This window comes from Gobio gobio, assembly GCF_949357685.1.
Source record: "Gobio gobio genome assembly, chromosome: 19".
In the NCBI taxonomy this organism is placed as follows: domain Eukaryota; kingdom Metazoa; phylum Chordata; class Actinopteri; order Cypriniformes; family Gobionidae; genus Gobio; species Gobio gobio.
In genome coordinates, this window is record NC_137112.1 from 42,727,831 (window position 1) to 42,741,440 (window position 13,610).

Sequence of the window (13,610 nt, forward strand, 5' to 3'; positions counted from 1 at the left end):
AACACCCGATTTCTCATTCAACTCTGTATACGCTCACTAAAGACGTATCCGACTGCGTTTACCCGAATACTCGCCAGGACATGCATTTTTACATGATTTTTTACCACTTAAACCCAATAATCCGCGAAACTGGCATCGCGATCTGTCTAAGTATATATTTGACTGTTCTGCTTCCATTGTTTAGTGAACGGTGGAAGAAGAGTTCACACACACGTCCTCACTCCTGCAGTCACACATCGACGCAAATTATGAAATGCTGCTTTTATTAGAGTGCTGTCATTTTTAAAGTACCAGTACTAATACAATTTCATATCGTACCAAACTTACCCAGTCGACTAAAAATATTGACGTCGACTAATTAACAGCGTCGACGCAGTCGATTGTATCGACCAATCGCGACACCCGAATATTTTCGATTGCTGAAATTTTAGTGACGTTTAAATAGTGCTTTTCTGATGACGTTTTGACTGTTTCAGCATCTATTTTTTCCCCAACACAAAGTAGATAAGCTACAACAAGCCAACAGGAGTGACATATTTCCAAACAACCATAAATTATGCTGGAGTAGCAATATGGACAATTTTTTGAGGCGACTCATTGCTGAAGAACTTTACTATAGTCCTATTTGGAAGGTAATTGTTTCTTGTGGGGTCGTAAGGTGTTTTCATCATTGACAGGGGCTAGTCTGTGATTTTATTGCCGTCCGAATCCAGAATGTCAGTGTTATTCTCCCACCACCCGCATAAAAATCCCTGCACGAATTACCTACTGTTTTTTTGACAAACACCAAGGTCGTGTGGTCATTTAATGCAATTTAATTTGCCCATTTAAATTTTTTTGAGTTTTCAAGAATATATCACTTCAAAATTCACAGTTTATATCCTTTTTAACCACTGCAGAGCACCGTATGGTTGCGCTTCGCTGTAATTTGGATGCATTTTAAAGATCTAGCCTTTTATTACTGAAATGCTGGCAAGTAGTATTTACAAGAGCAATATATTTCATCACTGCTCAAAAAATAAAAAGAAGAAAAGCACGTAAACATTTGAAATGGGCCGTTATTACTAGAATGTTAAAATAACCAACCAGCATTATGTTTGCCTCATGTAAATAAGAGGATGTATTAACTTATTTCGGCTCATTTCATATGGAATACAATAAGGTCTTATTTGTTGACATTAGTTAATGTATTACCTAACATGAACTAACCATGAGCAATACATTTGCTACTGTATTTGTTCATCTTTGTTAATGTTAGTTAATAAAAATACAGCTGTTATTGGTTTGTTCATGTTAGTTCACAGTGCATTAACTAATGTTAACAAGAACGTATTAGTTAATGTTGAAATTAACATTAAGAAAGATAAATAAATGCTTTATAAGTGCAGTTCATTATTAGTTCATGTTAACTAATGTAGTTAACTAATGAACCTTATTGGAAAGTGTTACCATGACATCCTTTATTTTGGAGATAAAATACAAGACAAAAAACAATTTTAACTATAATGCGTGTATATATATCTTCCTATTTTTAAACAGATTTAAATAATTAAATAATAAAAAGGTTATTATTTTCCTATTATTAAATTAAATATGCATTTATTCTTATTATACCAAGCATATGACATTTTATTTACAGCATACAATCATGTTATTGACCACGTAAGCAGCGCGTTCCCAGGTGCGCAGGATCACAAAACTCGCTATCACCAACCAAACTGCACAAGTTTTATCACTGAGGTGGCATGCAAATTCATTTTTATGGATGTCCACATGAGAAACAATTACCGTCCGAATAGGGCTTATGACGGTTTTATTTATCACATGAGAACATGACAAACTGAACTGCATACCAAGTTAAATAACCCAAATAAATCTAATTAAAAAATTACGTTTTTTGTTTCTCTGCAAAATGAAAACTGGAATTTCGGTTTCACCAAAATTAATTTTGGTGCATCACTAATAAAAAAGGTGGGATTCAAAAGTCTAGCTGCAAGCATTCTGATAAAAAAACATAGTTTTATAAATATTATGACGTTGTTAAAGGGTTAGTTCACCCAAAGTATTCTCGTCGCTTCATAAAATTACGGTTGAATCACTGGAGCCACATGGACTATTTTAACTATGTCTTTACTACCTTTCTGGGCCTTGAAAGTTGCAATGATGTTGCTGCTTATGGGTAGTTCAAAGAGCTCTCCAATTTTTTCAAAAACATCTTAATTTGTGTTCCGAAGATGAACGAAGGTCTAACAGGTTTGGAACGACATGAGGGTGTGTAAATTAATGACAGAAATTTTCATCTTTGGGTGAACTAACCCTTTAAAATAGCAATGTTGAGCTGTTTGGATGTACATGCTATGAAATCCCCACCTCAAGAGTGGTCTTATATAAATATTTTAATCATAATAAAGAGTCAAAATAGCTTCTAACAACAAGAACTTTACAAGTACTGTTGGCAGGAACTCTACAGAGCATGCAAGTTGATGATCAAGAAAATCCAAACAGGTGTTAAAAGGCCTGAAACCGAATTTAACAAGGAGAAGTTTTTGAGAGACGTTGCCTTCAAATACTTTTCCCACTGTTGTCATGCCTCAAGCCTTTTTCCCGTTTCAGAAACATTCCTTTCTTGGAGGAAGCATTTCACTTCAACACTCATTTATGCTGGACGGAATGTGAGAGGACGAGAGCCAAAAACACTGGCCATAAAAGAACTGGCTCTGTGTGCTTTCTTAACAACAACAGTCTTTCTCTATCAGCACTTAGGCTAAACTCATGACTGATTGCTTTAGCTTTCCCCGAAATCTCAATGTGCTCTGTATTTGGATAAATAGGGGGATGCATCCCACAGAACAGGCCTAATATGAAAGATATAGATATATGTAGCTTTACCAATAATGCCTGCCCAGCGAGAGGTCACGCCAACCGCTGGTAAAACGTAATTGATGTGCTTGGGGGAGAGAGTTAGATAGGAGAGATACGTATATAGAGAGGAAGCATGTTTAGTGACTTCTTAAGGGTTAGTAATCAGCCACGGGCCGCTGTAATGAATGAGCTCTGACTAGATCTAGTTAGGCAGAATCACCTGACCCTTCTGTACATAAATACAGGAGAAACACATCGCAGAGAGATCAATGCATTTGTTCTCTTGGCATAAAGATGAAATCTCTGGAATGTCTTAAAGGAACATCAAACACAAAAACTCTGGCCCATCGAATTATAAGGTGATACATGCTGAGTGATGTTTTCACTAACCATCTGGACAACTTCACAAACATCATTTTAATTGACATTTAATTCCATTAGATACTTGAAATCCTTAAATGTTGGTGTGGTGTGGCAATGCTATGTGGCATTTGAAGAAAAAGAAGAAAAAAAAACGAATGAAAAAATAACATTCACTTGCTGAGAAAGGTGATGTAGGTACATTATTAGGTAATCTCAGACCAGAGGCCAGTAGTATGATCTCACTTTTGTGATTTATGGTCCCTAGAAATTTAGGAAGAGCTTTCAAAGTATTCTACTTTCAGAAAGGTAAAAAAAAAAAGACAGGAAAAAGATACTAACTTTAACAAGTGTAACTATTCAAAACATAGGGAAAAAATCGTTTAAAAATGATCAAATAAATTTGAAATTACAATTATATGCACAAAGACTTTCACTATACATTATATTATTAGATTGAGCTGTGATATGAGTGTATCGAGTAAGAGATCTTTTGACCTACCGTGTGAGTGTTGTTTTTTAACGTGGAATCATAGCCGTGCAGTGATTCACATTGATTTTGTGCGGATTCTTCACTCCTTTTCATCTTGCCATGATCCGGCTGCTGTAAATCTCTCAAACTGAGCAGATTTCGTGATTTGTGACTCTTTAGAAACATGGTTTGCTCACTCCTAGAGCTGCTGGGTCTCTCTTCAAAGTCCATGCAAAGAGCCACTGAGAATAACACAACCAAAACACAGCAGAATACGGTGCTCATGGTTTCCGTTTAATGTGCACACAATTCTTCTGTCTAAATATCCATAAATAGGAGGTTTATTGGTAAGAGAAGAGAACATGCAGTGTTTACACACTGACGCATGTCTGTAGAGAAGCCGCTGTTCGCACTGCTAAACTCAACTCGCGGATTGTTCAAGATTAGGATGGCCCGTCCGTTCGACACGCCCATTTTCATGAATATTAAGTAGGGCGCGCTGACGTTTCGTGGTAACTTTTTGCCATAGGTTTACATTCCACAGACGTAACATTAATATTAATTAGAAAATAGCGACATTACTCCGCAATTTACCAATGGCGAAGGACTAGTTTATGAATATTAAGAGCCAAGCATTCGCTACACTAGAATTGGTTTAATCACGCCTTCTGCTGACCAACCTATTTTACAAATTGTGTGGCAACTAAACTACCATGTGTTTGACTTATTTGTCTTAATGAGCTGTGAAAAGTGTTAAAGTTTTATTTGAATGTCATCATTAAATTTTTTTATTGCATAAATATTATTGTAAGCTTTCACACTAATAACATTTGATATTACAAAAACTGGCTTATACATTTTTTATTACTGTATATATTATTTTTTACTTGTATTGCATACATTTAATTTATAAAATGTCACTGTATATTACATAAATGATTATTACATATTTGAAACAAAGGCCACTAATAAAATAACTAAGTTGTGACATTGACCATGTTAACTCCTTTGTACAAAGAGCTAATATATATATATATATATATATATATATATATATATATATATATATATATATATATAATATAAAAGTGTAATACATTTTTATACATACATTTAAATAAATAGACTATTGAACAATAACAATTGAGCTTCACACACATTTGTTCACCCCACTTTATCAAATGCATGGTATTATATTAAATTATAAAAATTAGCATTATATTTACACACACACAAAAATGGGGTCCAAAAGTATATAATAATAAAAAAAACTGATTATCCTTCTTTAGACTTTTGTGAATTTGCATGCAATTAAAACTGCTGTACTTATAAGATTTACAGCAAATGACGCTGGATGAAATTTTCTTTATGATAATTTTTTTCTTTATTAGCCTATAAATGAGTCATAAAAGAAGAAACCAAACACATCAGTTTTTCAACAACAGTTTATTATCGCACTGATTGGTAACAAAAAGACCCCCCATTTAATTCAACTACAAGATCTGCCGTCCTGTGCTTGTACAGAACTATAGAAATGATGGGATTGACAGAGGAAAAAGTATAGTATAAAGACTCAATTCCTGTCTGAACAGGCAAACCGTAGGATGCAGCCAGAGTATTACGTATGCAAATGCTGTGTGATGCTTCACACAAAATTACACTGGATTTTTCGTATTGAACACCAGTTGGGCTTAGCACAGCTCTAGATATCCTTGATGACATCCTCAAGCTCTTCTTTTGTGTACATGTGAAAGGTCTTGCCGGGCTCTACTGTGGCAAGCTGCAGGCAGAGAGAAGGAAATTGTCAGACCTTCAAATACTTTTAAATGAAATTATATTTCACATGACCAACACCATGTGAGTGGAAGTGCTTGTGCATTACCTCAATGTTAGTGGCATTGAGTTTCTCCTCCATCACTTGTTTCAGAATGGTGAGAGAAGACTTGATGGCATCCTTTAACGTCATGGACTGAAAAAGATAAGAGGTATTTTATGAATGTTTAGTGGGGAAAAGAAGCGACAAGTATAGAGTGAATTTTTCTTCAAAGAAATTAGATTTATGGAGAAGTCTTTTGGACACCGGCCACTGCTTATTAGATTGCAGGGTCACATGGGTGAGTGGTGACTTAAGTTACACTAGCAGATGCATAACATACTGGAATTGGAGGATGGGTGGGGTGGATTAAAAAAGGGACTCTAATATCCGGAGCACGTGGCTCAATTTGCTGCTGTTGGATTCTCTCGGGAGAAACACTTTTCTCTGTGAGAATATCATCTTGTAATAACCTGGCTGTGGCATTATGGATCAGATGGCTATGTTGGAGCTTAGAATTTTATATTTGCATTTATAATTAAATTATACAACTTATGATGCAAAAATGGTTGTTAGACTAATCGCAATTTGTTTTTAAACTATATTTACTCAAAGGGTTAGTTCACCCAAAAATGAAATTTCTTCCATTAATGACTCACCCCAATGTTGTTCCACACCCTTAAGACCTCCGTTCATCTTCGGAACACAGTTTAAGATATTTTAGATTTAGTCCGAGGGCTTTCAGTCCTTTGAATGTAAGTCTGTGCACACTTTGCTGTCCACGTCCAGAAAGGTAATGAAAACTTCATCAAAGTAGTCCATATGTGACATCATTTGGTTAGTTAGACTCTTTTGAAGCGTCGACAATACATTTTGGTCCAAAAATAACAAAAACTAAGACTTTATTAAGCATTGTCTTCTCTTCCGGTTTAGTTTGAATCCGCGTTCACGACGCCACAGTGACGCTGCTGACGTAAAACGCTGTGACGTGTTATCTGGTGCGATAGCAGGGGTGCGATAGCAGATACCAGATAACACATCACAGCGTCTTACGTCAGCAGCATCACTGTGGCGCGTGAACGCGGATTCAAACTAACCAAATGATGTCACATATGGACTACTTTGATGATGTTTTCATTACCTTTCTGGACGTGGACAGCAAAGTGTGCTTACACTTACATTCAAAGGACTGAAAGCCCTCGGACTAAATCTAAAATACTAAATCTTAAACTGTGTTCCGAGGATGAACGGAGGTCTTACGGGTGTGGAACAACATTGGGGTGAGTCATTAATGGAAGAAATTTCATTTTTGGGTGAACTAACCCTTTAAAGACAAATCACTAAAATGTTCCAGAAAAAAAAAGAAAGTTTGTGCAGGCCCAAGGGATGTTGAGCTGTGCATTGAACTTGAGCATCAAAACTGAGCCATCAGATTACCTCACTAGGTGAGGTAATCTTACCATTTCTTTATTAACTTCACCATAAAACCTAAAAAAGTAAATGTGACCGGTGCTGGCAAAATGAGTTGGAATGCACACGGGCTAACGTGTTCATAATATCACACAAAAATGTGTTCATTAAGCCCTTGTCTAGCGATCCCAATGTTCCAAATAGCAATTAAACATCTATGGGCCAGATTTACTAAACCTGTTTTGGCGTAAAAAAAATAAAATAAAAAAAAATAGTGTTTGGCTGACATTATTGCATATGCATTTGTAGGAGTTTCCCTTTCAGACACAGAATTTATACGAGGAGAGTATTTCAATTAATCATGCAAGGTGATTTACTAAGGTTTCTCATAAATTTACTGGTGTTTGCTCCATTATTTACCTCCCAAAAAAGCATGTCTTAAACCAGACACTAGCTGGTAGATTGCATTGGTCATTATGGAAATGATCCGGCTGCATCTGTGATCTTTAATTTACACTTCGTCAGTAGATCATGCGCAGAACTTTCCACTCCCATCTGTGCTTTTTTGGAATTGAGCTCTCACGCTAATTTGCCCTGTTTAGTAAACCTGGCCCTAAAAGTATCTTTATTTGTATGTTTTCTGATAGTTGTATGTTTCCTTTGTCCATGAAAATTGCTGTTTTTTTCTACTTGTTTTGACAACTAGCGCTTACCCTCAGCACAAGTTTGGTGTCGTTTTAAAGCACAGCATTGCAACTTTGTGAATATTCAGAGTGAATTCTCGATGGCATGAGTCTGAACCAGTGAAATGTGGTTTTCAAACTCATGCTGATGGAAACAAAACAATCTCACTCGCGCTGACTACCAGATCCAAAAAGTGCGCAAAGACTCCGACGGCGCGTGATCTCGATATATGCATATACACAGATTACAGCAATTCAAAATATCTGTCTTGCCTAGTATTCACGCCAACATTATCGGTTATATCTTTATAGAGGATTTGAAAACAAGAAGAACTCTTTTTTTTTATTTTTTTGCTCATTGTGACTCATTTTGCCAGCACAAATCACAAATGGAGATGAAGAGGAGAGAGTGGGAAAACAAACCTTGTGGTAAACCTCCTGCAGAGAGCTCTGAGCACCTTCAGATGCTGAGCCAATAGCCCTGGCATCACACTGGACAAAAGTGCCAGAAGGATCCATGTGGTATCTGAAGAAAAAAGAAAAGAAAAATGTTTGGTGTGATTTTACAGTCTTTACAAACCAAACAAGTCTGTACGAGTGCCTTATAAAGTAATCCAGGTATTCAAAACGATGGAATATTTTAATAATTATAAATGTTTTTGGGACGGATTTTTTCTAGAACTGCATGATTTAGAAAAAAAAAGTAAAAAGTAATTCTGTTTTGTGATAACAAATTAAAATGTTCTTTAAAAATGAAAGAAATTCACTTTGAAACATGCAGCGCAAATAATCATTTAATTAAGTCACAGCCTTGACAACAATAATTGATAATAAGCCCTATTACGATTTCAGTTTTATTCCGATTAAAGGGTTATTACTTCAGTGATTTAGCATTAAGCTTTGTATTTAAACTGGGTCATTTATTCAGTAGAAATGTGAAAGTATTTTTGAATTTGGTGCCTTCTAGACTGAGAAAAGACAGAAAATGTATTTTTGTCTCATGTGGATGAAAGACAACAACTCCCAGAATGCACTTGCTTCACTGCCCTACGAGGCCACTCCGTACACCGTCGTTTTGATCTTCATAGCAATACAATCATTTCGTTCAGTTAGAGAATAAACACTACAATTAAAAATTGAACGTGTCTTTTCAATAAAGTGTGAGTGAGCCGAACGAAAGTCACGGCAGAGACGCAGCAGTGTCAGATTTCATTCAGCACGAAGAGCTGAGGTAACGTCTCAGATCGCATATGGAAGCTAAACTATCACAGGAATTAATTGAAAAGTTGAAACACTCACTTTACTCTGCACCGCGCTGCGTAATTATGATTGTCCATGCGGCTGTCTGTGTCTTACATTCTGTGAGTGAGATCTCTACCCTATGGGCGGGTTGATAACATGCGGAACAGCTCCATCTAGTGGCTGTAGTCTTTAGCCTCTGGCCAAAAAATCCTCAGATGAAGCAAAATGACGATATTTGCGTCATCGGAGGAATTTTTCCAGAAATAAAATGCATAATTCTCTCATCTCAGGGGGATATGAGGGGGGGAAAGTACCATCATTTGAATATACTACCGGGTTTCTACTAGGGTTGGGAACCGAGAACCGGTTCTTATGCAGAACCGAAACTGATTTTTGAAAAATACCAGAACCGCGTGAAATTCCTAAGTTTCGGTTCCGAAAACGGTTCTGGTGCAATGTGTGTGCGAAGCGCTGGAAGCGTATCCTTTCATAGCGAGTGACAGCCAGTGTTGCCAACTCCGTGATTTTCCCGCTTTCCCGTTTTCCACTGTTGCCGCGGGCTGTGTTTCATGTCCGCGGGTTGAAACGATTGTGCAATTGTGCGGGTTTTGTTGTGAAAACCTGGCAACCCTGGCTCACCTCATCATGAATATTAATTACGTTGCCTGCCGCTTCCAGGAGGGCAACGCAGTTCAGCACTGAAAGCCCTCGCGCTACACAATTACGGTTTTGCGTCAGATATTTTCTCGTTGACCACCAGCATAGCGAAGAGAAAGTCACAAGTATGGATTCATTTTCAAAGAATGAATGATAATGAAGCAAAATGTAACGTGAAAAGTTAATAACATGCAAAGGAGGCTGCACTAGCAATTTGACAAAACATTTGCTACAGCACAGAGAGTGCCTCAGGGCTTATACCAGATTTATAGTGAAAGGCCTATATATATATATATATATATATATATATATTTGTCAACCGTTGAGTCACCATGGTTTAGGTAAGCGTTTAGGCACAATTACCTTTGTAATGCTGAATTGCAATTTATTATTTACAAGTTCACTGAATAACTGAATTACTATTAAATTAATATATAACTAATTAATAAATATAACTAATAAATATAATTTATAACTTGGTTTTATTCAGAGACAGAGAGATAAAATGTAATAAGACAATTTCAGAGGTGTTCATTTGAAAAAAAATGTGTTGCAAGAATGGCTTAATTAATACTGTAATATATGTACAGTACAGGACTTTTTTGACATTGCCAACCTGTAAATAAATTTTAGAGCAAGTAATAAACACAAAATGGATTGTTTGAGTTGCGTATTGTGCCTTTTTCCTTTACCACTATTTGTTTAATAATTTTAATGGAACCGGAATCGGAACCGGAATCGTTAGGCGGAACCGGAACCGGAACCGGAACCGGAAAATTTCTCACGATTCCCAACCCTAGTTTCTACTGATACAAAGCCTAATGCTAAATCACTGAAGTTACCCTTTAATGATGCATTATTAAACTGGGTAAAATAGTAAACAACCAATATTGCAGTTATAATGATTATACTAATTCTAATGTTTTTAAAACTGATTTCTTGTAGAACTGCACAAAGCAGGAAAAAACAAATCTCATTTTATTTTTTATTTATGATAAATATTGCAATTCAAAAACCTAAAACACGTTTGTTGAGCGTGTTAGTAGAACTGCACAATTTTGCAAAAAAATACAAATCTGTGACATATAACTAATATTATTGTTATAAAAGAACAGTGTCATGATTCACTCAGAAATATGCACCAAATATACTTATATAGTTAAAATCACAGCCGTGGCGATTTGAGAACCACACTTAGCCATTATGCGTTACAGCCATCCACTGTATTCCAATCAATCGTGTATCACTAATTTCTATGTATAGATTCGAATTTCTAGATTAAGTATAGATAAAGGTCATTTTTCTTTTTCTTTTTAAATATCTATTGAAACAAAATGCTGCACATTTACCTAGCTAAATATTGCAAACAATACTAAAAACAAAAAGTGTAAACTTACAGCTGAGGTCCCTTCTCATCCACACCACCAAAAAGCAGAGCGACACCAAAAGGACGGCTCTAAAGTTGAAAAAAGGGGGACATTTGTATTCAAACCACAACTAGGGACTACCGTCCTCAGTGAACTGAAAACAAGTGCAATAAAAATGAAGCCAGAAGGCTCATACCATAGCGCCAGGGTCAGCGTCCTCCTCTCCAAACTGCAGAGCGAGGTTAGACACGGCCTGCGTTACACTCTCCACCGTCATCGTCTCATTGTAGGTAAACCAGTGGTTCTGCAGAAACACTACAATGCTTACAATACAATCTTTTGCCTTAGGAGTGAAAACTTTTTCTGCCACCTGTACAAAATTAGTGACAATACGGATTATGAAGTGAAACTTTCACTGACCTGTGTTTCCACTCTTGCTTTGTCAATAAGCGTTTTTGCATCAGCTATTAAGCCACTCATGGCACAGCCTGTATTGAGAAATTAACATGATCATTCACAACTAGCCTTATCACCCTTATCCTCACAGAGAATATGTAATATGTTATATAATAAGAGTCTTACCAATATGAGTGTCGATCTCTACAATCTTTTCAATGCTGCTGGGCTCCATCAGAGGAGAGGTTATTCTCTTCTCCACAGCGAGACACACTCCCTCCGATGTCTGAATGCCAATGGCTGTGGACCCCAACTGGAAAGACGCACAAACCAAAGCAAATTAGCACCGACATTCACTTCTTAAAACAGGAGGAAAAGCTGAGAAAAACACAATATTTTGGTAATAAGAAGTACTACATATCATGTAGACAGTGTTAGTAAAACTATTATTGAATATACTGAAAAGATTTACCTTGATGGCTTCAATAGCATATTCTACTTGAAAAAGCCTTCCCTCTGGTGAGAAAGTGTTTACTCCTCTGATGATGAAAAAAAAATGTTAATATGATACAGTAATTGTATTCAAATCTATACCTTTCATACACTGTAATAAACTGCAAAGTTATTATATAGGCAAAACAAAACTGAAAGTGAAAGTTTCAAGACAAGATGGTGACATTAAATGCTTTGAAGAGACGTGTGTAAATATCATATATATATACACAAATTAAATATAAAGAGCAGTCACTGACACCAGAAGCATGAAACAGAAACGATGGAAAGACATTCAAAGCATCGAAAGCATCAAGTATAAAGGTCATTCTCCAACTCACCTGTCATATTCTGATCTTGTCAGGAACATTTTGAAATGCAAATCTATAAAAATCAATATGAAAATGTTAAAACAGACCTGGATAATCAAACTTTAAATGAAGTGAATTAGCACAAAACAAGAGCTAGCTGTGTAAGCGGCGCGATGTTCGCATTGGAGTGCATAACCAATCAGATACCGGCCCCCCTTCCACTCATTGGATGATTTTGAGATGAAAGGCGGGACTAAGAGTCAACTGTCCATTTGATTGGCCGAACCAACATTCACTCAATGACAAGGCATGTTTAATTTCAACGAAGTCATTCAAAGATGTGCTTTAAAAATACCCCCAGCGTGTTTATTTTCATATATGCACTTTTAAAAGCCCCCAAAAGACTCAATGAGCAGTTTGCCCATAAAATGTGTATACATTTTGTTCTTTATTTTGATAAAACCATAACAGAACACATACACATGAGCATCTGCCGTTAGCTAACCAATTTCCTACTAAATAAACAACACATGGGCCGTTAAAACAACTTAATACAATATGCTCTGTTGTTTCAAATGCCCTTGTTTGTTGAGCTGCGATTTTCTGCAGCAGAGTAAAACAATAAATACATTTCTTACCTTCTGCAGTTGAGGGTGAGTTTGCTAGTTTCAACAGTGCAGGAAGTGTTTATACATAATCGCCCGACGAAAACATTCTGGACAACTTAGGTTCCTACCCTGTGGAGTCAATCGCAGAAGTCTTTAGCAAAACTTGTTACTTTAGTTAATGCCATACGAACAAGCCCACTTCTTTTTATGCATTATATTGTATTTAAAATAAAGAATTGTATAATATGTTGTTCTTTACATTCCAAATGGTCATTCTGAGTATAACACACCGGCTATGAACGGTCGTAAAACTTCATTGTGTCATATGACGACGATATGTATATGTATAAAGCCTATGTATCTCGAAACAAAGTAATTATTTACAAATAAATGACACTAAAGTCGTATAAAATTAAATTATAACCTCAATTAAAGGATTAAACGTAATGGGGTTCATTAATACCTTTTCAAGTCATTTAAGGATTGAAACTAAATTTCCAATAATTTTTAAATGCCACAAAATTGAGCAACCTTAAGAAATCTAGACGTGAAAATAAAACTTGCCTAATCAAAATTATTGTATGTGTGTGTGTGTGTGTGTGTGTGTGTGTGTGTGTGTGTGTGTGTGTGTGTGTATGTGTGCATATATACAATAGCTATTATTGCAAAATGCATTTTAACGTTATTAAACTTGAAAGATTTGCAGAATTTTTTCTCATGTACCTCTATTTTTTCAGTCTAATATCAAATAAAATATAGGTTATTAATGCTGGTACTTATTAAATACAAAAAAAATTTCTTAGGATAAAATTGGTAATTTTAGCAAACAATTATACCATTATATTCGAAAGCCATCATATAATGTTTAATATTTAATTGGCCTATATTTTAGATGATCATATGTCTGTTTTTTTAGACACTTATTTAGAGAACATTA

The 13,610-nt window shown here is 35.9% G+C and overlaps 2 protein-coding genes across 2 annotated transcripts in view; both read right to left on the minus strand.

Moving 5' to 3' along the window:
* sort1a (sortilin 1a) overlaps nt 1–4,144 on the minus strand; it is a 37,987-nt gene extending 33,843 nt beyond the window's left edge. The window contains exon 1 of the mRNA XM_079844800.1: nt 3,725–4,144. Within this exon, the coding sequence (XP_079700926.1) occupies nt 3,725–3,979 (255 nt within the window). The 5' untranslated portion in view covers nt 3,980–4,144. The remainder of the gene's footprint in view (nt 1–3,724) is intronic.
* A 978-nt stretch (nt 4,145–5,122) lies between these two features.
* Nucleotides 5,123–12,970, minus strand: psma5 (proteasome 20S subunit alpha 5). The gene is made up of 10 exons (XM_079844319.1): nt 12,704–12,970; nt 12,096–12,138; nt 11,735–11,801; nt 11,449–11,575; nt 11,287–11,354; nt 11,063–11,170; nt 10,897–10,955; nt 8,024–8,126; nt 5,577–5,663; nt 5,123–5,474 (listed from the first exon to the last, which is right to left on the minus strand). Exons 2-10 carry the CDS (start codon nt 12,122–12,124, stop codon nt 5,397–5,399), a joined length of 726 nt encoding a protein of 241 aa, XP_079700445.1. The 5' UTR covers nt 12,125–12,138; nt 12,704–12,970; the 3' UTR covers nt 5,123–5,396.
* Nucleotides 12,971–13,610: the final 640 nt, after the last annotated feature.